Source organism: Lactuca virosa, chromosome 8 (genome assembly GCF_052849685.1).
Source record: "Lactuca virosa cultivar CGN04683 chromosome 8, Lactuca_virosa_CGN04683_v6, whole genome shotgun sequence".
Classification (NCBI taxonomy): Eukaryota; Viridiplantae; Streptophyta; class Magnoliopsida; order Asterales; family Asteraceae; genus Lactuca; species Lactuca virosa.
In genome coordinates this window covers 70,276,468-70,301,125 of record NC_136433.1, presented here as the reverse complement: position 1 = coordinate 70,301,125, position 24,658 = coordinate 70,276,468, and the positions used below count along the sequence as shown (strand labels likewise).

At 32.9% G+C, this 24,658-nt stretch overlaps 2 protein-coding genes and 1 long non-coding RNA gene across 9 annotated transcripts; 2 read left to right on the top strand and 1 right to left on the bottom strand.

The window, feature by feature from the left end:
• The first annotated feature begins 839 nt into the window (after positions 1-839).
• Positions 840-1,930, top strand: RHA2A (RING-H2 finger A2A). The gene has a single exon (XM_079063087.1). It carries the CDS (start codon positions 885-887, stop codon positions 1,503-1,505), a length of 621 nt encoding a protein of 206 aa, XP_078919213.1. The 5' UTR covers positions 840-884; the 3' UTR covers positions 1,506-1,930.
• Positions 1,931-12,965: 11,035 nt separating this feature from the next.
• Positions 12,966-16,417, bottom strand: LOC145129191 (uncharacterized). Of its 7 annotated transcripts, none has more exons than XR_013717360.1 (6): positions 15,667-16,417; positions 15,417-15,577; positions 15,107-15,325; positions 14,492-14,724; positions 13,377-13,915; positions 12,966-13,125 (listed from the first exon to the last, which is right to left on the bottom strand). It is a non-coding gene; the product is annotated as an uncharacterized LOC145129191 (long non-coding RNA). The 7 variants fall into 7 exon arrangements; XR_013717365.1 differs by lacking the exon at positions 12,966-13,125 and having other exon boundaries at positions 13,311-13,915; positions 15,646-15,710; positions 15,790-16,415; XR_013717362.1 differs by lacking the exon at positions 12,966-13,125 and having other exon boundaries at positions 13,311-13,506; positions 13,594-13,915; positions 15,667-16,414.
• Positions 16,418-22,954: 6,537 nt separating this feature from the next.
• LOC145130474 (uncharacterized) lies at positions 22,955-23,653 on the top strand. Its single transcript, XM_079065270.1, has one exon. It carries the CDS (start codon positions 22,955-22,957, stop codon positions 23,651-23,653), a length of 699 nt encoding a protein of 232 aa, XP_078921396.1.
• Positions 23,654-24,658: the final 1,005 nt, after the last annotated feature.

Here is a 24,658-nt window from a genome sequence, read left to right as displayed (position 1 = left end):
AGTTATGACGTTCAGAACACATGACCTAAGCAACCAAGTAGTCGAGATCGAAAAGGATATAAGTATCAAAAGTCTCATACACCTCATTAATGAATGTCCAACATAAGATTTCGTGAGAAAAAAACTAAAAAATCATTCATAAGTACTGAATGAATACAAAAAAATGACTTATTTTGCAATAATAATAATAATAATAATAATAATAATAATAATAATACTAAATGTGTACAAAAATATTAAGGACTAAATGTGTACAAAGTGAGAAATATATTACCCTATTAAGTTATTTTTACCGGGTAACCTGGAGTAGCCGGTCATAAGGACTGGATGTATACAGTTTAACAAGTTGAAGGGGTAAATGTGGACGAAAAAAAAAACTCAGTGATCAAATGTGTAAAAATCAAAAAATATATTACCATTTTAAGTCATTAACCCCATAAAGAAACAAAAATATTTTGGATACTAAATGGACCAACCATAAAAACTTTATAGGACATTTATATAATTTACCCTAAAAAAAATTGATAATAATCATTTTACACGGGTCAATGACTAACCCGGTAAAAATTTGAAATCATAGACCTTAAAAAGTTTGAACAATCATACAAATTAAAAAATTATAGGGACCATTTATGTAAATTTGTTTATAAAGAAATATTTATAATGAATTCGAAGCTTGGGAAAGAAATCAAGAATTGAAAAGAGACGTCAAAGAAGCGGACCCACGCGTCACATGCCTAGGCCCCATGACCGACTGCGAAGAGTCTCCAGCTCCCATTCTTTAGGTTTTGTTTTTATTTATTTTATATTTATATTTATATTTCACATTTCTTCTGTTTCATTTCAACAACGAGGCGTATTTAACCACCACACGCCGCCTGTCTATGCTTTCATCCCACCACGTTAGCCTTCAATCTCATTCTCATTCTCTCTCTCTTTTCTCTCCCCCTTCTCTCAAATCAAATTCAAATCTCTCTGTGAATTCTCACTTTTTATCAATGGGTTTACAGAACCAACTTACCGATGTTTCCTCCGATTCCCTACCAATTTTCCTACTCGCCGTCATCGCCAACGGCGTTTGTTACATCCGCTCACTCGTTTTCACCTTCCTCCACTCATTAGGAATCTCTCGCTACCGATCCGATGAGGTCGACGACGCTATGCTGTTCGACGCCGTTGGGTCTGGTTTAGCCGGACTTATCCTCCTCGCCGATCAGCTCAACCTAAACCATGTTTTCTCTTACAAATACAGCTTGTGTTCAGACCCTCGACCGGATCCGGCCTCTTCAGAATGTGTCGTGTGTTTGAACCGCCTCACCGACGGTGAACAAGTCCGGAAGCTAGACTGTCATCACGTCTTCCATAAGGAGTGTTTTGACGGATGGCTTGATCATCTCAACTTCAATTGTCCACTTTGTAGGTCGCCGTTGGTTTCTGATGAGCGCGTGGCCATTACACGCCGCCGTGTGACGGATGATGTCGTTGATTGGTTCTCCTTTAGATGATTAATTGAAGCTACATATACATACTTGAATGATGAATCTGTGATGATATTGATAATTGATAAGGTACTCGTGAGCAGAAATAGTCAAATTTTCAGAGGTAATGCTGTAGTGACAGGTACTTGACGCATGAATAGTTGTCCGTTAGTCTGGATTTGGTAATTACTGCTCTAGAAAAAAGGTCTCCGCCATGTTTTTACCTGTTCCAGAGGTCTTTTTTAACGCCTTGATGCAGGGTTTTTTCTTTGGAAAGGGTTGATGACAATTTTTGACATTTGACATCCTTTTAGGGTTTTTTCTTTCTTTATTTCTATGTTTCGAAAAGGGATTTGGGCTGTGGTTTCTTGTTTCACTGTTCCAAATGTTTCTTTCTTCTGATCTTCTCGAATGTAATGTTATAAAAAGAGTTTCTCTTTTTCATCTTCAAATCGTTTACTGCAATTTGAGTGTTCAGTGTTTGTAATGTTAAAATTGAAATAATAAAATTTTAAAATTATTTAATAAATAGTAAGTGAGAGAAAATTAACAAAAAAGTTCCATTAAAGATGCTTATTATAAAAAAAAGGTAGTGATTAATCACAAAAAATGCCATAAATTGGAAATCTTAACTTTTTAAACTTATAGAAAACATTACATTTTTAATATTCATAATAAGCGACAAGTTTTCTAGTAAAATTGTTTTTAGTGGCCTCCATCATAATATTTCGCAAAATAAGTATTTTCATGAAAAGAAGTCGACATATTGATTATTATTTTGACACTCGTGAGTCGTGAGGTCTAATATAACTCTCGGAATACTATTTTTCCTCAGAATTTAAGCTAAAACTGATAAATAAAAGTAATTTTTTTAGACTCGAACTTTGGGTGTTTAACTTCAAATATCATGTATCTTGATCAATTTTATTGTACATCATTTTGTTTAGGGTTAATATTATAATATGATAATAGTGATTTTTGGGTTATCCCTTTATCTTTCACTGTATTTTTGTCATTAATTTTTTTTTTCTATTATACAAAAAGGTTGAGCAAAACCGAGACACTGATAAAACCATAACCGAATCCAAACTGTCGGTTTTGGGTTTAGATTTTTCAAAACCGAAAAATTCGGTTTGAGTTTAGAACCGACCGACTAAAACCAAACTGACAAAATGGGTTTGGAACTGAGCCAAACCCAAACACCATCATTTAGCTATTGTAATTTTTTTTCTAATAGCGGGTCACATGTATAGGACCAACTGGGGCATTGGTCATGGTCTAAAAGATATTTTAGAAACTCATAAAGGTCCATTTAGGGCCAGGCCATAAAGGCCTATGTGAGATCTTAACAAATGAATCAATTATCTCTTAACCTAGCTATGTTAGGCTTATTGTTCATTTTTTATTTTAGAAGTTTTTATTCTTCTACTATGACCTTAAATATTTTTGTTTTTGATAAATAATACTTGATACAAAATATATGCATGATTATGTTTTTTCATTGTTATAAGTTTCATCAAATAAGTTATAACACAAATAAAAATATTTAAAGTCAAAGTTAAATAATAAATACTTCAAAAATTAAAATAGACAATAAATATGAGACAGATAGAACAAATTTGAAAACCATAACCCCATTATGCTCTCTCTCTCTCTCTCTCTCTCTCTCTCTCTCTCTCTCACGAGCACGACTGCATCACAAAGACACGAGCCATATCCCTTAATCAGTAAATCGCCTAATTGGTTCGTGAATAAGACACAAGCAAGATAAAAGCTCTATTCTCTTATTTATAGGCTCTCGAGTCCCGATGTAAGGAAGACGATTATACATTGAATTTGTTTTATTTTGATTATAGAATTGATGGAAAATTAGTTGAATCCCAAAATCCATTGACCCATGGGTTGGGCCCAAAAACTGAAAAAATCGACCCATAAACCCAAAAACCGAACCCATTCAAAAACATAACCCAATAGGTTTCAAAACCCGAAACCAAAATTTTCTCTTCGGATTCAGTTTCACCTCCAAACCGATCAATACACACCCCTAATATTTAGGTTTATATAGAGCTAATTTTGTCTCCATTAGGCCATCTAATATGACATAATTAATAGGATGGAAAAAAAAATCCCCATACCCGATGGGGGACCAAAAAATCGCACCTAATTTGACCGGAAAATCTCCAAGTTAACCGGGGATGAAGACAGGGATAGGGTATTCCCAAATAAAAAAGTGGGGATGAGGATGAGGATTGGGATACCCCTAATCCCTGGCCCTGGACCCGATCCAGTAGATATTAATATATAAAAATCAAACAAAATATTTAATTATAGTAAAATTTACAATACTTAAAATTTGATCAAAGTAACCCAACTCATTAGTAATTAATTGGTTGAAATGATATTTTTCCTTATTCGATTATCTAATTTTACCTCATGTATAATTTTTTTCTACTTGGTTTATCTATTATTACTTCAAATATCACTCTCATAACTTTTTTCTACTTGATTTTTCATGTATGTAAATAAACTTGTAGAAAATTTGTTTATACTTTTTATGCAATTTATGAATATTTTAGGGTTTGTAAAATCTTTAATCTTATATTGGTAAAACTAGAATTTAGTTTTTTTCTTTACGTAAAACTTTTCATATTATAGAAAAAAAATCACCGATTCCCCGTTGGGGATCCCCGGTCCTTGTTGATGGTAGGGATGGGGATTCGTTTATATTCCATTTTAGGATGGGGTAGGGATGGGGATTCGTTTATATTCCATTTTAGGATGGGGTAGGGATGAGGATTGGAATGAGAATGAGAACTCATGGGATGAGGATAGGGATTTGGGTCCCTGCAATTCCCCGGTCCCATTTCCATCTCTAATAATTAATCCACTAAAGTGCATTCTAATGGGTAATGAAAACCTATAAAAAAATTACTAAATTGCATTCTAATGGGTAATGAAAACCTATAAAAAAATTACTGACACTACCGAATAAAATTAAAAGATAAATTGTATAAATAGCAAATTGTGTATAATTGATTTTCATCCTATATAACATTAACCCTTTTATTTACATTTCAAGTAAGTATTTATATCATTTAATTTTGTTTTTTTATCGAGCTATTAAGACCATATTTGTAGATACTCACGGGGGCGGAACACAACACATATAAACAGGGGGCCAAAACAATGATATATCCATAATTTTCTTTTTTCATGAGGGCAAAGTATAAACAATGTATATATCCTATATAATAAATAGTTCACTATAAAAGAAATATATCATAAAATAGTCCTCTTGTGCTTATTTGTTTGTTTCAAAATTGTATTGGAATAGCAAACATACACATGTCTTATGTATATAACTTCATAACTTCATGTCCTTATCAAAAGCAATAAAAACAAGTATTCTGCTACAAAAATAAAAACAAACATTAGGTTACAATTAAATAAACATTACATACTTTATCGAAGTTTTGATTGAAAAACTATTTAAAATAAACATAGAAGACAATAGTCGATATACATTTGACAACATTTTGAAAGAGAAAAGGGCAAAGTAACTAGAGGTCAATTAAAAAACAGTTTAGGCATTTACGTGGCAGTCTCCCAAAGGATTTGTAGAAACAATCTTCTGATACAACTAGATAGAAAATTAAAACCAAAAGTTAACAACTGAAAACAAATGAGAGGACAAAATCAAAAACGTTAACAAAACTAAAACTCAAAAAGCAGTACATTGATTACAGTCATCTTCGTAACTCAGAAACACAACTACAGAAAAAAAAAAATAAACCATGCAGAGATGGCTACTGGGGAGGTGGAAATTGGGCAAGCGGTGAGCAAGATCCACAAAGCCGAACAATGGAATGAGAGCGAAGACCGGAGGACATGCATGAGCGAGATTCCATTTGAAGCGACGGCTATGAGGGAGAAGCGAGTTCTCAGGAGCTGTTATAAATGCATTATCTTTTCTTTTCTATTTGATTTATTTCCTTTTATTTTCTCCTAATCACTGATTGCACTATATAATCATAGACTGTTATCTGTTCCAAAAATTCAGCAATTATCCTTAAATAATAGGCTAATTTATAAGTTTTTTGATATTAAAAGGCTAAAAACCAGGGGGGACATGGCCCCTCCTAGCCCCTTAAGCCATCCGCCATTGGATACCCGTAGGGATTAGATATAGTACATTCTTTTGAAAAGATAAATGGTGTGATGGTTTAGTGTTGAAAGATGCATTTCCAGAGTTATATCGCATAGAAGCTAAGAAAGATTGCAAGGTCAAAGAGAGAATTCAGGAAAAGGGTATGGAATGATTGAATTGGGATTGGTTGAGACAACCGAGAAGATGCAGGGAGGCCTTTTTGCTGTTGGAATTAGGCAATAGAAATACCACTATTACTCTATCGGAATCTAAAGACACTTGGACTTGGAAAGGAAATTCCTTTGGGAATTTCTTTGTTCAATCCTTAAGGTTGTTCACTGCAGATGTCGAGGTAGATGGTGTTACTTGAAGGTTCAAATGGCTAAGTTGGGTTCCAATCAAAGTCAATTGCTTTGGAGATTATTCTTGGATAAGGTTCCTGTTTCTTTAAATCTTGTTGATTGGGGTGTGCATGTGTCCCCGAATCTTTGCCCCTTCTGTAATGGCATTGTTGAAAGTGCTGACTATCTATTTTTTTAGTGTTCTTTTGTTGGGGATGTTTGGATATAGTGTAACATTCAGTTCAGGTGAGCAATTGTCAAGTTTAAAAATTCAAATATTTTAATCCTACTCACGACGTGAGGTATGTATGTCACGTCATGAGGAGGTTAGTGCAATCGCGCACCATCTTTGGGCTCACGACTGAGCACATATGGCTCACGACGTGAGACCAACCTGAGAGGAAACCCTAATTTTGGGTGTTTTACTTTGTATTTAAAGGAAGTGAGGGATAAGGTTATCCCACCCTCAGCCTCCATCACCTCCTTGCACTCCCCTTTAAAACCCTAGCACCCATATCTGTTCTAGAGCTTGTTTGTGGTGATTCTCGCTAAGGAGAAGAAAATGAAGAGCATCTAGTCCATCATTTCTGCATTCAAGTCTCTCCATCAAGCATTCTCACACCTTCTGGACCTTTTGTGAGTTTCAATTTCATTGCTTTATGAGTCCATAAGCTTAGATCTAGGTTTTTATGCTTAATCCTTCATATTCTTGATGATGTAGTGGTTGAAATCCATAAAGGTGCCAACTTTATGGATCTCTAGTATCCCTTGAGTGGTATAGATGCTAGATCTGGAATATGATTAAGTTTTAAGACTCTTGCATAAGATTTGGTGTCATTTCCTCTTTTGTGCCCTAGTTAGTGTTTGGGACATGCATTGGACATGCATGTCCAAAAATCCACGATTTTTATGATGTTCTGAAGTAAATAAGACAATATGGAGGATTTGGTTGCTTGGCCAAAAACGGATTAAGAGTTTCATTAAGAACTTCTGATTAGAGCATTCTCACGAAGTGAGCACATGGATGTCACGACGTGAGGATGGTATTCCTTGACTATTTTAACTTATTATGTCATGACGTGACCATTAGGGGTCACGGCATGACTAGTGGATTGTGGGACTTTCAAGTGTGGACTGATTTTGACTTTGACTAGGGTTTGACCAAGTTTGACCTAAGGGTATTTTGAGTTGTATTTGAGATTGGTCACTATTTGATAAATAGGTGACTGGTAGAGCTGATATTCGGAGCATTGTCCTATTCAACGATCTTTTCAGCCTGAGAGGTGAGTTTTCCTCATTATACTTGTGGGTCGAAGGCACCAATGTCGACCCACTAGATTATGTATGCGGGTATATAGGATGATGGTATGCTTGTTATATGATAGATTGGTAACTCTGTATGACTACCTGTATTTGCTTAATGTGTGTTTATTTTTATCTGTTGTATATGTCGACATATTGTGGTTGGGTTGAGGTGGTCCTGCTTTGTACTAAAGGCTAAGACACCCGAGGTAGTCCGGATAGGTTGTAGACCCTATGAGGCGGTCCAGTGAGGCTGAAGGATCATATTTACTTGTTATTGATTGTTATGTTGTGTGGTGGTAATTTGGGGGAACTCACTAAGCTTTGGCTCACTCCCATCAACCTCCTCTTTCTTTATCTTATTCCCTTTTACCTCATCATCGGTGACACCTCATCTATCTTTGGTAACACAACACCACTACCATCATCATCATCATCATCTTTATATTCATTCTATATTTCTCCTCTGCCATCCCCAATTTGATCCATTTTTAAACTTTTCATGAATGACAAAACTGGAAAAAAAAATTCTGATTTAGAATTTTAGTTTTAATTTATTGTTCTAGTTTATTATGTTATTTCTAAGTATCATGTCTGAAATTAAAAACCATCTTTCCCCTTAAAATCTCTAGTTGCAAGCCTGAAATCAAAAAGAAAAAAAAACGTATGCCCAACTCTTCTTCGATTATGTTGCAGGTGTAGTGGCGGATTGTGGGGATTATCTCTCAATGATGATGAGAGATGGTTGCCTCTAATATAAAAGGTGGTGATGATGTCGAAATGGTGATGATCACGATGGAGATTATCTCTTGATTGAACCCATATCTCCTTCGACTTTGTTAATAAATTGTCGAAAAGGGGAAGAAATTAATATATTTGTAGAAGAAGTTCAATCTTGATTTAGATATGTTGTTTGTGATTGAGGGTGGTGCGGGTGGTAGTGGAGTGAATCTTGATTTAGATATGTTGTTTGTAGAAGAAGTTCAATCTTGGTTAGGTGAGTCAACATTAATGTTCAAACATTATAAAATAAAGAAAAAAATACGGATAATATGGTCATTTAGAAGCATGTAATCGATGCAAAAGGAATGAAGCGGGTTTGGAGTGAATCGACTTTGATACAAACCTTTTAACACGACCCATACCCTTCTCCATCGAACCAACGGAAATCCTATATGAACCTGACTCATTTACAATATTAAGATTACACAATTATTATACATTCCACAAAGTGTTATCCATAAAATATAACACGGATCAAAATTTACTTGATACTTAAAATAACATATCATAAATAAAATAAATGTCTACTATGACAAACATGCATAAGACAATGTAGACATTAAGATGAATCTTTAAAAATTCAGGAATGTTAACTCAATCAAACCTATCCAAAAGAAATGATTGGGGAAACTAAATACTATAATTCTAATATTTATATGTGTTGGGTTATAAACAGAACATATCAGTAAAAATCTATAGCCAACCTTTTAATTAAAGGGTTAATGGGTACGGATTGTCAACGGGTAAATGAATCAAATATTTTGATCCAAATTCTTATAATTCTTATGAGTTTTTGATCGGATCAAGGTCCAAAAACCACTCTATTTCCAGGTCTAACCATGAATGCAATTTTTTAAAATCACAAAGATAAACTATTTCAAAAATTGAAACTTTGGACTAAAAATATAAATCGATGTAAACCATGTCAACCAAAACTATAATTTACTCCATTTTATATTAATTTGACCAAATTATATAAAAAATCTATCAGTTAAAGTACACAAGTGAACATGTTACTTAGGGTGGTAAGAGTAGAAACATCCAAATGCACTCAACTCATTGCCACATTAGTTTTTTCCTCTCTTATTTTTTCCATCTTTCTCAATCCACAACACATGGAAATAACATCTTTCCCAACCTACTAAATTAAAAACATACAAAACAACATAGGATGCAAGCTTTTAAGCTCATGGTACGCGAGAGAGAGAGAGAGAGAGAGAGAGAGAGAGAGAGAGAGATGATCAAAAGGGTTACTCAGGCCGTTGAAGAGAGCAAATTGAGGTACCTCTATTGGAGGGACATTGATCTTAGAGGTACACCAATACATCCAACCCAAACACAAAAATACTCAATACTTCGTTCATATTTAGACCAGTCGGTACACCTCTTCCTGCATATTGCGGTAAGATGTGGTATGCGTAAACACCGCACCGAGCCCATCAAGAAAAGTGCGGTATACGATATGCGAGTCATGATTTTTCCGCATAGTTTTCCTTTTGCCCGTTTGAACACTAGTTGTTGGCTATTTTTTTAAAAAAATTCCTATACATTAAACTTTACTTCTCATTTTAAAATCACCAAGAAACACAAACTCTAGATTTTTCAAAAATCTTATTTCAAAATGGCTTCTTCTTCGTTGACTTCGTCCGCTACGTTGACGTTGCGAGAAGCAGGATTTATCGGGGACGTCATGCCTTGCTTATTTGCAAGAAAATGAAGGTGAAAGTTCGCGTCCAAAAACAAGAAATCCTCCTGTACGGAGAAATCGTGAAGTCAGGCACAACCAACAGGTGAACGAATACATTTCTGATGATGCAGTGTACGTGGAAAAATTCAAGCATCGGTCCCGGAAGCGTAAGGTATTATGTTTATGCATTGTTGATGATATACAAAATCGTTTTCCATATTTTCGGCAGCAGGTTAATGGAAGAGGTAAAAAAGGTTTCTCCACAATCCAAAAATGTAAAACTACAATTCGTCTATTAACATTTAACATGGGATCGGACTTATGGGATGAGTATTTAAGGATATCAGAGCGCACGAAGCGGGATTATCTATACAATTTTGCTAAATTTATGATTATCCTCTATCGCAGTCGCTGTTTACGCAAGCCTATTATTAGCGACATCCATCAACTATATACAACACATGAAACAGCATGGGTTCCATGAAATGCTTGGTACTATTGGTTGTATCCATTGGGGTTGGGTAATGTGCCATAATGCGTGGTGTGGTCAATTTATGCGAGGTGATCAAAAGCAGCCGACAATAATTTTAGAAGCAGCGGCATCGTATGACCTTTGGATTTGACATGCATTTTTTGGTCCATCGGGTGCCAACAACGACATCAATGTTCTAGACCAATCGCCGATATTCAACGACATCTACTTTAGGAAATCATATGATGTGCCGTTTGTAGCAAATGGGACGTCATACAAGCGTGGATATTTCGTTACTGATGGAATATATCCCGGGTTAGCAGTATTTGTGAAAGCATTTACATGTTCGAACGGTGACAAGCGATTAAAGTTTAAGTCAGCACAAGATGTTGGCAGATACTCACAGTACTGGTACGATCTATGGATCATAGACAAACAAGTAGCCTGATGTACGCATGTATCATATTGCATAATATGATTTTAGAAGATGATGAGAGGGTGATTTGTTGCTACTATGAGAATGAGAATTTACCAAATGTCGATGGATTTTGATGATGTGTCGAGCGACGATGATTAGAAGTCACATATTATTCAACTATGTTTCGATTATGTTTTTTTAGCATGTATTTTGTTTAAGTAATAAAGTATTTTCTTTTTATTATTTTTAATTAATTACATTATTCAATTAAAAAAATAATAATAAAAGTATGGTATGACACTCACCAGTTTTGTGGGGTGAGACAAAAATGACGTGACAGTGCAAAAGTATGGTATGATACCTATCGACCTTATACGGAAAAACGTTTCCCAATTACATTCCCAATATAAAAAAAGCATATAAAAACGATGTCGTAGTCCCCGGTGCATGGAGCATTTAGCATGTTGCAATTGCCAAAGATTGCAAATAAAAACACCATACATTTGACGTGAATTATTTGTATGTAGTTTAATTTCTAACATTCTAATAAGATTCTTACGTACAATTAGAATGATTTTATACACATTAAAATTACATAAGTAACTGTGGGCATCTATAAATATAATAAAGACGATATTTAACATTGTTCTTACTTAAAAATGCATAAAAAATCGTGGGCATGAACATATTTAATCCAATGGGTATACAAAGTGCATTCTCGAAATTTATTATCATAAGAATTCTTTAATTTGTTAATTATATGTACAAATAACTAAAATACGAAAACATGAATAACCAAGCCAAACCAAAGTCGAACCTCTTTGATTGTTAGTTTCAGGGTTTTCTTGAAGGATGGTGTGAAAAGAAAATCAGTTCGATCAGTTTTTGTTCAATTACAGTTCGATTCAATCTAAGCTGATACGTGATGAATGGCCTTAAGCTATATAACATATTTGATACCACAACTTCGATAAAGCAAAAGCGAATTAAAAAGCAACTACAAGTAATAAAGGGTAATGTTTGCAAGTGGTTGAGTTGGTTGTAATGGATACAAAGCAAGTTGTCACACTCTTTCTTGTTTTCTCCACAACAATTTATGCAACTTGATGGTGTTAACAAGTGGTGTGGAGTTTGCCATATGCCCCTTAATTCTTTTATTTATTTTTTAATCTTATTTTGCTATTTTTATAATAAAAAAACTGATTAACAACAATTACCTAACTAACACTCAAAATACATTCGTTAAAGTACAAAATATTTATAAAAATAACACATGTTTGTAATAAAATAGGTATTGAAAAAAAAGATGAATTTATATCATAGCCTTTTAACATATAATCTTCAAACTCGAAAAATAATTATCAATAATAAATCGAATTTTTATATACCAAAAACATAAGTTAGATGAATAAAACTTGATGCTGATGTAACTTCTCAGTAAAATTTCATAAATTTATAACAACAATCGTTTATCATGCTTAAAATAGTTATTTCTTATAGCATAGTATATAAATATCAACACTAAAATTTATTCTACATACGTCCACGATAAGACTTGAACTCTTAACCTTAATGAGTGAGGACAACACATGTATTTAACCGGAAGAAAACATTTTTTAGGCTGAAAATAAAAAATATCAGATAAATTGAAGACAAAGTTGTCAAGATCGGGATTCTACGTAAGATCGTTTTCAAGTTTGCAAGATGAAGATCGTAAGATCGGGATCCTAAGATCCCACAAAAAAGGTAATTGATCATTTATAAAACTTTTTCCATATATCATGGTTAAATAGCTCAAAAGGTAATTGATAATGCAGTAGTTAATTCTATGGTTAAATAGCTTAAAAGAGTATTAAGACTAATTATTTATTATACAACACTAGTAACTTCCAACCTTCATATTATTTGCTTTAAATATTTAGCATGTTATTTTCTTTAACTATAAAGAAGAAATTACTAACAATTTCAACTTTTGAAACTTAAAAAAAAAAAAACAAAACTCTCTGGTAAAAGAGTTTGACCAGTAAAAGAAGAGAAACTATAAAAATGGTCACATATATTGTTGAGTTTGAACTATTGAAGGATGAAATTAATAACAACTAGAAAGGTTTCCCATGCTCCGCATGGGTCAGGGGTAGCCGTCATGACCATTTATACGAATTTGCAAGTTAAACCACAATTGGGCAATTGAAAGTAAACAGTAAATAAGAGGAAAGTTGTGAAAAGTTTTGACTTAATAGGGGAAGTATTAGTTCCTCGAACTTCCTTATTAAGACAAAAAGAAATACCAATATTGGTATTGATTAATTCTGGATCATTTTTATTTTTTTAGAATAAATAAAACGTTGAATTGGTACAACCGTATAAAAACCCGAATTTTACTTTATTGCAAACAATTACATCTGGTACATATAGTAAAAAACATGGAAACCTTGATTATCCCTAAAACCCGACATCATATAGCGATAAAAAACAGAACAGAGTGGTTCTTGCTCACCTGGCGATCAATAAGATAGCATACCAATTGCACAACATTGAAACATGCAAAAAAAAGGCCAACTTCAACATAAACAAATCGAATACAAAAAAAATATTAGTGTGTGTAAAAAAAGATGTGTGTAATAGTAACAAAATCACTTTATGACTTTTATAGAGATTATATAGATTAAATCAACAACAAAATTCATAAAAATATAACTAAAAAATAATTAAAAATCTGATAACTAACAATTCAATTTACAATATTACCTTGATATCTAATAAGTTGAATCTCTGAAAGAATCAAGTCATTGTTATTCAATAATCTCTGTAGAGTGTTGCACATATGTCTGGAACTTTGGTTTCATCTATGTGAAGCTCATTCACCATATGTACTCATCTGACAAAGATCATGCGTTAATTTTGTTTACTATTAAACAAAATGTAACGATCAACAAAGTTTATGAATGTAAGTATTATGCAATACCTCTTGATGTTTTTGGTGAACTGTGATGATACCACAGTGCTTAGAGGATATACAAAATTGACATCGTGTGTAAATACAAATTCCACCAACTCCACTGGTTAAAGATTTTATTTTTATAGAAGAATGAAGAAGGTTTACCTCTTTGTACTTATTAGCAACGAATTTTGTCCGGATTCCAATGGACTTGTAACTGAGGAGCTTCCTTATGAGGCCAGTGAAGAATCAGATCCATTTAAGTTCGCAGTAAGCAGGTCCATCGTTGAGTAAATGACATGACTTTGTGTTCATTGATGCACCAATGTGAATTTCTAACCAGTGAGAACTGAATGAAAAAAGAAAAGCCATCATTAATAAGTAAAAATACCATTAAGAACATTGATAATATATGGACACGTAGGAAATATGATGACATAAATTGCAGCAAAGATTATCAATAAAAAGTAGAAAGCAAAAAAGGAAAATATCAGATTGAGATTTAATATATGGCTTAATTATAGTATTGAGGCGAAAACCCTCAATCAACATCTGTAATTCCTTGTCCATGTTAGTAAAAAATTAAAAGTACTTAAAGAAGAAAATCCAAATTAGAGAAGTAGTTCTTCTCTGTTCTTTCAATCAGTGTGTGAAAATACTATATAGCCATTCAAATTTTTAGGTATGTTTGTTCATACCAATTGTTAGGAACTTAGCATAAAACATTAAACAGACGATTACTTGAACCCTCAGTCCACATTGCATCTAGAAATTGGTTATAAATCAAAAACATTAAGTCATCTGGACTTACAACTGCGTAATTATACCAATTCCTATAGCTGTTACCTTTTTAATACTAATATTGAATAATTCTTGCAGAGAATAAGATGAAGAAGAAGAAGAAGAAGAAGAAGAAGAAAGAAACCTGGATTCTGAAAATGGTGAGAGACCTTGCTTTGATCAAACTCTTTCTTCCTGAACCAACGACATATTCAACCTTGCACACCATTGATTCCCCAATGAAAGCGGTAATCGGTAACTTCAGAAGAGATTTGGGGAAAAAAATTGTATTTGTGGATAAAAGACGAATCAAATAGGCTTAGTAACCGTGAAATCAGCGATCAAAAGGTGTTGTGGGTTCATACTCTAATGGTGACCCTGCATGGAAATCAAATGACAACATTAGAAAACAAAAACCCATGATAAAATGGCAACATATACAATCATATCAGATGACACACACATACATACCATATCAGATATACATAGAGGCATAAAGAGCAGGTCACACATACATAATTCACTTCTTTTAACTGATATGAAGTATTCTCCATTTTTATTTCATATCTTTGTATGGTAAGTAGAAAACATAAATAAATAAATATATAAATGAATACTTTCTTCGTTTACAAAATAAACTCAATTATCTTTTTTCTGCTTACTCAGTCAAATTATTGAATAAATGGCAAGATTTTGCTTCTTTAATCAAATAAACTTATTTTTTCCGAGTTAAAATTTGCATCATCTCAAGAATACATACCTTAGCATCAATCGTCAGTTGATTGTCAATCTTTTTCTGCTTGATCCCGCTGTCTTCCACCACGGCCAGTCTGTGAGCTCTTATCTGGGGTTGCATCCTGCTCCATGTTTGAAAATTTGTTAAAGTATTGGACGTTTGCTTTTTGCCAAAATCGCCTTCCATAAGCATCTGCAACCTTACTAATCGTTTCAAATTGCAGAAATACTTTCTTTCCTAAAACTTTCACAACAAAAAAGTCAAACATTAGTCTATTTATCTCCTGAAAAAAAATTCAAGATTATCAACTAATTGTGAAACTTATCACACGTACGTTCATATAACGAAATTCTTTTTGACTCTTGACATAAAGTTGATCAAATTTCACATTATCATCACCACAAATGTAGAAGATCATGATTTTGGTTCACAAGATTTCCGCTAAAAGGTTTTTTAGACTTTTCCTAATCGCCATATGTTACATGCCTTAACCCCCTGAATACAAAACTTTTATCAAACACCTGGTGGGCAAATGTTTGAACATGTAATCAAAGTTATCATACCATTCCAAATTGTTCCAATACCTGGTATCGCTCCATGAACAAACTCCAATCCTAAACTTTGTGAGCTTCAAATGGGAACTACCAAAGTTTACAAACATATCCTCATGGAAAGGCAGAGAAAGATGAAAAAAACGGGGACGATACCTTAATCGTTACAGCTGAAGGTAATTGGAATTGAACACATGGGTGGGTAATGCTTTTACTTCCGGTGGAGATTACACACATATAGTTAAAGACACAAACAGATGAAGAAGAACTTTTATTTAACGATTCAATCGATCGATGAAACAGAGCAATAATCGGAAGGGAAAGAAGTTAATCGAGTAGAGTTGTCGCACCGACAATCAGGAAGGAAGTGGAGCAGGTACCTGGTTCTTCTCCACCTGTGTCAACGTCACGGGTTTGAACCGGGATCGGAACAAATAGAAAGAGAAAAAAAGCGGTGGGAACAGCAAGTGGAAACGGAATAATGGCGGTGGGGGATTGAGATACTGAAGGGATATACGTGTGGCTTCAGTTGACTGAATCGGTGCTCTACACCAGTTTCGTCTGTTTTTTTTTATTGGAAGCCGGCATTGGAGCAATCCGAAGGGAACGCATTGGGAAAATGGAGTAGATAGAAAAAGGATCAGATGGAAATCGGAGTAAGAAGGAAGGAGGTGGAATATTGGAAGATGAATAGGCAGCGTTTGATTGGAAGATGAGGCGGTGAGTCGATGGGAGGAGCACAGCGTGTCCAAAATGGGAAAATCCATAGCATAGGAAAAGAAAACGTGGAAAGTAAATGGAACACGCATTGACTTGGGAAGAGACCAGAGACTATCATGGAAGACAACCGACATACACACAATTTCCTTTTGGGTTGCCTTCACTCTAGCAACTTGACAGGATGACTTTTGGAGAGAGAGGTTGAATTTATTATTTGGAATAATAAATTGATTTATTAATGTATTATGAAAATAATATATTAGTTAGAAATCATGTTATTTAAAACTTAGGACATTTTTAATATATATATATATATATATATATATATATATATATATATATATTAATTCAAAGTTAAATCTATAATTCTACCATCAATAAGGGTAAAACGTAAAAGGAGAAAATAAATTCTAAGGTTGTTGGTCATTTACGGTTCACAAAATAGTACAAGAATGGGATTATTCTCAATTGATTGTTGGGTAAAGAGGCCAAGTCAACCAGTAAATGGGTAAATATAATAAAAATTGGATTAAAATATGGCAATTTTCATTGAGTGGTAGAATCAGATCGGATATCAATCTTACGATCCCGATCCCAATCCTACGATCTTGTCTACGATTTTATATATAAAACTATCCTAAAGCGATCCGACAAGGTTTTTATAAGTATGATCGCAGGATCTTACGATCATACGATCAAGATCAGGATCTTGACAACCTTAATTGAAGGCCTTCCAAAATATATTTAAATAATTAATTTTAATAAATTCAAACAATAATATCAAAAGAAAAAACATATATATATATATATATATATATATATATATATATATATATATATATATATATATATATATATATATATATTGTCTGTGTTATGAGAGAGAGAGAGAGAGAGATCACTGGTTTACACAACCTATGAATTCTCCCTTGTAGAAGTAGGGCTGTTCAGTATTTGGATAAAATCGAATTGTCCAATTGGACAATATGGATTGGACTATTTGGTTCGGATATTCGGATTGGTTTTCGACAAAATCGAATTATTATTTTGAATTTCGGATTGGTTATGGTTTATAAAATAAAACCGAATAGTCCAAAAAAACCGAATAATAGTTTATTATTTATTTATTTTTAATATATATCTATAATTATTTATTAAATTTGCAATTTATTTTTAGAAATAGGTTCAAAAAGTTTCACCTAATAAAAAATATTAATATGCATTTTATCTCAAAAGGTTTTTATCTATAAAATATTAAAATATAATATACCTTCTTAATAGTTGTTTATAAATTTTAAATCGTAACTAAATAATTTGTTTTTTTCTTCTTGTGTAAAATTCGGTAATATTAGAATTATATGTCGTTTTAAAATTTTTTTGTTTTTAAAAATCGAATTATAAAAACCGATCCAACCGAATTGTAATTGGATCGGATCGGATTTGAATTTAGTTTGGATTATTCGGATCCATGTTTTGAAAACCGAAATCAATTTAGTTTCACGTTATTGGATTGGATCAAAACTGATCCATCCAAACGAACACCACTATGTAGAAGTACCTCACATGCTTGGATTCGTCATGCCGCCGGTACAACTAAGAACACCTCCAAACTTTGTCTGAAGCCACTCGACTCCGTCTACCGTGAGAAAGTAGAAACCATTTTTAATGTTATACTAACTTATTTATTTTTTTAATGTTGTGAATAGTAATATATGAAATCTAGTCTCTTATTATTTACTAGTTTATAACCCGTGAGAACCACGGTTATAAAATTAATTAAACTTTCATAATAAAAACTTAAAATCATTAATCAATTATTTTAAATAAATTATTAATTAAGAGATATTTTTTAGTTATATAAAATTAAAAGCGTTAATTTAAATAAGTACGAGACTTTATAATTTGTATTAATTTTATTTTATTTTTATTCTAATGTTATTTAATTTAATGTAATTAAAGTTAAAATTTTAAAATTTTAAATGGAGAATTAATAGGTTGCCATGTGACATGACATTAATTAGGCTAGAGGGTGTGGCTGCGGCCTGGGACCGCGGTTTGTGCCACCTGGACCGCGCACACCCCCCCAGACTGCGGTCTTGTGCGGTTTTGGCCGCACTGCGGCTGTAGAGTACCGTGGTCTGTGATTGGTTGGTGGTATATTTGACCGTTGAATGCTTTTACGTTTTTTTTCCTATATATATATATATATATATATATATATATATATATATATATATATATATATATATATATATATATATATATATATATATAGGCTTAGGTTATTTTGTTTAAAGTAATTATTGTGTTATTGTATTCATAAATATGGGCCAATCAAATTTACTTATTTTAAGAAAGTGATTAATATATATTATTGAATTAAATATAATTGAAAAAATCATCTTAATTAATTACAAGGGTAATTTAGTCAATTAATATAGATTTAAGAAAGGAAAATTGCATTTTTTAAGGGATCATAAATTCTATTATTTTTAAAAATCCGATTTTACGAATTATAATTCTTTTAATTCGGACATTCTGACAGAATATGTTTATGAGTATATTCAAAAATAAAAATATTCTTGAATCATAAATAATAAAAATATTCTTGAACCTATTTCTTTATCATGAATTTAAAAACTTCTAGTAGAATAACAAATTGTTGAACAATCAATTGAAGAATAAAAACAACAAATACATTATTTCTTATAGAATACGGGTAACAATTGTCAATAATTACATCAAAATCTAACAACGACTAATACATTCTAAAAGAATAATGTGGTCCGTTTCAATTTTGTGGTCCGTTCTTCAAGCATCAACTTCTGTGATTCCAATAGAATTGGAATTCGTCATTCCATTCCAACAGAATTGGAATTCTTGATTCCGTTTCAATTTTGTGGTCCGTTCTTCAAGCATCAACTTCTGTGATTCCAACAGAATTGGAATTCGTCATTACATTCCAACTTCTGATATTGTTTTGCTACAATCCTCCTCAGCTTGTTGAAAGCTATGATATAAACCTAACCATCATCAATTCATTAACAAAATTAATAACAATTTTATATATAAAAATAAATTAAATTCAAAGTAAAAAAAAAAATATCATCCTAATTCTAAATACGCAGCTGCTCTGTTACAGTAAAAAGTAGCATTGGATTCATCCAACTTAATAGCTTCAGTGTAATAGCTCACAGCTTTATTCCATTGTCTTCCTTTATATGCAACATTTCCCTAAAACCACAAACAAAATTAGTTCTTTAATGGAGTAAAAGGGTAAAATGGTAAAATGGTAAAAACCTTCTCCTTCAACAATTCAGAAGCATCCATATTCCCATAAAAATTTGGGAAGGAACTTACAACCAGATAACTTTTCACTTACTTTGCTAACAATATATACAGTTTTCTGTTGAGGAGCTTTAGATAACTGGAATAAATCATCAGCCACAATTATGCGCCTTGTTCTTCTAGGCTCCACTGGGTTCAATCTAAGAAGAACATGCCCAACACGATGCAAAACAGAAGGATCACGAGCAAAAATTCCTGAAAGATTTTCATCATCAAACACATGAAATATAAAGAAACAGCAATAAAACTGAAGACTTCTACTGACATATAGTTTGACAAAAACCAAAAGACTACATGAAAAAACATAGGACATACCAAGACTACAACATACCAACAGTGTCTAAACTCTGTGAATTAGGGAGAACCCCAATTGTGGATACAACTCCATGTGAAGGCCGGAATCCAAGGATGCCACAAAATGAAGCTGGGATTCTTACTCCTCCAATTGTATCAGTACCTTAGAATTTAACAAGAGACATATGGAAAAGTTAACAGAAGGCATAGAAGTGAACACCGGTATGTTCAGTCCCACCATGTGTTGCATAACGTAATTCCTAAATTAAATTACACCAATCATCTTAATCCATTAAATGATAAAGATAAAAGACAATGTTGGTTTAAAGGATTAATTTAGAGACACAAACCCGAAAGGATCTTCAGCCAGATGAACTGAATTGGCCATAATCTCAGCGACTAATCGTGTTCTAAGTTCTCCACGAGAGTGTTCTACACATGCTTGAAGCACATAACATCCACTTCTATCTGTTGCTACTTTATAGCACTCATTTGCTATCTCAGTAAGAATCGGCTGACAAAATTTATGAACTCATTTGCTATCTCAGCAACAGACCCACCCCCGATGCTTCCATTCCTTTTTCCTCTTCGGTCCAGCCAAGCACCGAAGGAGCCTCCTTCCTCAATCGCCAATCGCCTCATCACAGAACACACCAAGCGAAAGGGTTAGAATCGGGAATGAAAATCTGAGATTGCACCCGTTTCTCCCACGATCGTTCGATTTGATGGTAAGGAGCTGATTTATGAAGGGGATAAAATTAGGGTTAGAAAAAGTCAATTAGGTTAAAAGTCAATACCATGATTATAGGGATTATTTTTTGAAGTTATTATTCATATTACTAAATTACCCTTATTTATTTATTTAATTATTTAATTTTTTATTTAATTTTGATTGGCCCACATTTATGCATACAATAATACAATACTTACTTTAAACACCTGAACCTATCTCTCTCTCTCTCTCTCTCTCTCTCTATATATATATATATATATATATATATATATATATATATATAAGCTTAGGTTATTCTATTCAAAGTAATTATTGTGTTATTATATGCATAAATGTGAGCCAATCATTTTACTTATTTTAAGAAAGTGATTAATACATATTATTTAATTAAATATAATTGAAAAATATCATCTAATTTAACTAGAAGGGTATTTTAGTCAGTTAACATAGATTTAATAAAGGAAATTTGCATATTTTAAGGGATCAAAGATTCTATTAATTTTAAAAATCCGATCTTACAAATTATAAGGTTTTTAGTTCGGACATTCTGACAGAATATGTTTGAGTATGTTCAAAAATAACTAAATTTCTTGTAGAATAACAAAATTCTCGAACCATCAATTGAAGAATTAAAACAAAAATTACATTAATTCTTATAGAATACATATAACAATTGCTAAGAATTACATTTATTTTTAAAGAATAAAACTAATAAAATTTCAAATCTGAAAAAAAAAACATCAAAATCTAACAAAAACACTAATACATTCTAAATGAATAATGTTACTAAGAGGCGTCGTTCAAATTTCGTGGTCCGTTCTTCAAGCATCAGCTTTTGTAGAAAATACAATGAATAAATTACTGAGAAAATATCCATACTCCATTCCAACATAATTGGAATTCGTGATTCCATTCTGATAGAATTGGAATTCATTTACCAATAATTATATTAATTCGGGGGATTCTAAAAGAATATGTTCATGATTACCATAAAAAACATTCTTTTCTGATAGAATGCTATAAACGAAGAAATACCATTCAGTTGAAGCATTTTAGCGAGCACTTGGTGTGCATGAAAACAACTTTCAATCCAGTTGAAGCATTCATCTGTCAAATAAGCAACCAAAACAACCATGATTTGTGTTCAACCAATCAAACCCAAAAAACTCATCTAAACCTATCAATTAAACTTCATTGATTTACAATAAATCAATCACATTAGATAACCAATTCACATTAGGTATTCTGATACAATATTGAACATGAATCACAAAGTAGTCTTGGAAAAAATATAGTTCTTACAATAGAGAGAACGATAAAAACACCTAATTTAACTATACTAACAATCAGTTTGGGTTGAAGTATAGCCCTAATTAATCAGAATGTGATAAAATTTAAAGCAACTAAGAACGATACCTTTGTGAAGACTTCTGGTGGGTTCTTCATCAGTCAAAAAAGAGGCATTGTCAATATCTATGGGACAGCGTCGTTCGTGACATCAATCCACTAGAAGAGCGAAGGAGATGAGATAGAGAGATATCAGATGCTCTTACTCGAGGATTTCTGATCGCTCATGACCACGCAGCTGCGAACCAGGTCCATTCGTTAGCCCCAACGGTCGTCCCGATTGCTCCCAGCATCATCGTGGAAGGAAGAAGCGGCGGTGACCGCGAACTCATCAATCCTTGCAGTCACAGGCGACGACATCGTGCAAGATTCAACTCCAGGCTTCAAGCTTCGTCGGCAGTAGCGTCGCAAAAGAATGCTCAGCTATTCAGGGCGTCATCGGCAGCAGCTGAGGCGGTCAATCTCGGCTGGGCGGCGGCAGTTGAAGAGGTTGCGGCTGGAGCATCCAATCTAGGGTTCGGGTTAATGTATGCAACAAGGGGTGAGGGAAAGATGGTGACAGGTTTATTTTTGGAAGTTATTAACCAAATGACTAAATTAACCTTATTTATTTATTTAATTATTTAATTTTTTATTTAATTTTGATTGGCCCACAATTATGCATACAATAACACAATACTTACTTTAAACACTTAAACCTATCTCTCTCTCTCTTTCTCTCTCTCTCTCTCTATATATATATATATATATATATATATATATATATATATATATATATATATATATATATATATACGCACACACTTCATTTGTTTTTAACCACAATACGACCTCTTCTCTCTCAATCTTTTTAAAAAAAATCACCAATCTCTCTAAAAAATGTCATCTTCTTCATCTTCTGAAGAATTTCAGACTATTTTTGATGCCGCTGTTGCGTGTGCTCAAATGGCGGAACAAACATACGATGCTTTATGCAATAACGCAGCTGCAAGTTCTCAACGGAGAACACGAAGATATATTTATAGAAATCATGAAGAAGCCAACCAACGTTTGGTGCAAGACTATTTTCAAGAGAATGCCACTTATCAAGGGTATTATTTTCGTAGGCGCTTCAGAATGTTCAAAGGTTTATACGAACGTATAGTTGAAGATGTAACGAGGGAGTGCAATTTTTTTCAACAACGCTACGATGCTAGAGGTACACCCGGTTTCACTCATTTACAAAAATGCACGGCCGCACTTCGTCAGTTAGCATATGGCATTCCGCCTGATGCGTTAGATGAAAGTTTTAGGATGTCTGCTAGGATCGCACGAGACAGTCTCCACTTTTTCTGCCAAACTGTGATTCAGCTTTATGGTCGAAAATATTTACGTAAGCCTACACGTAATGACATCTTGCAATTGCAAGCTCATCATGCTAGTGTGCATGGGTTTCCTGGAATGATAGGAAGCTTAGATTGTCTCCATTGGGCATGGAAAAATTGTCGTACGTCATATCATGGGCAATTTACTCGAGGTGATCATGGTCACCCAACGGTCATACTTGAAGCAGATGCATCACAAGATCTGTGGATTTGACATGCTTTTTTTGGTTCTCCTGGTTCGATTAACGATATCAACGTTCTTAATCGTTCACTTATATTTAACAACATATACGATGAATTATTTTAATGTCATGTGTGTGTGTGTGTTTTTGTGTGTAATGCGATCTAATGTTTTTTGAATTTTTAATGTAATGTTTTTTTTAATTTTCAAGTAATGAAATTTATGTTTTTTATTAAAAAAGAATTTTTAATTAAAATAGCTAAAAAAACAAAAAAAAATAAAAATAAAAATAAAAGTGTGGCACCACTCCCTTGGTGTGGCAAGAAACCACACTTCTGTGGTAAAAAATGACGTACGCTTATGTGGCGGGGGAGGGAGTGCGGTTTCGGTGGCACCACTCCCTCCAGCCTTAGGAAGCTTAATAGTGTGACACATGACAAAATGAGAATCAACCTATTCTTTTATTAGAATAAGGATATGTTTTAAATACTACTGAAAACCAACAAACATATTGTCAACCAAACAAAAAATCTTGGCATTTAAAATATGTTTAATATCCAAAATTTTGGCTGATAGTAAGATAGTACTATACTAATTGAGTATTTATGATATGATAATTTATAAAATTTCAAATATTTTGAAAGTATCATACCAACCAAATTATATATTTCAACTGTCAATTTAAAAAACGTAGGTATAAGTCATTTAGTTGCATTAGTTTATATTATTACCACGGTAAATTAAAATTTTAAATAGTTACGTCAATATAAGTATTTTGAGTAAATAAAACATATATATTTAACAAATATCTTTACTAATGAACTAAATTACCTAATTGTCTTGATCGATTTTAATTATTACAATAAAAATTTAGAAAACAATTAGTATATATAATTATCAATTTATAACTACTAAACTTGTTGGTAACGAAATAAGTTATTATTATTATTATTATTATTATTATTATGTAATTTGATTTAGTGAAAAAATTCGATACCATAACTTATTCACCCTAATTAAAGAAATAAATATTTGCTA

Excerpts from the sequence above, each read along its gene's own strand:
- RHA2A (XM_079063087.1), top strand. The coding sequence starts at position 885 with ATGCTTTCATCCCACCACGTTAGCCTTCAATCTCATTCTCATTCTCTC.
- LOC145130474 (XM_079065270.1), top strand. The coding sequence starts at position 22,955 with ATGTCATCTTCTTCATCTTCTGAAGAATTTCAGACTATTTTTGATGCC.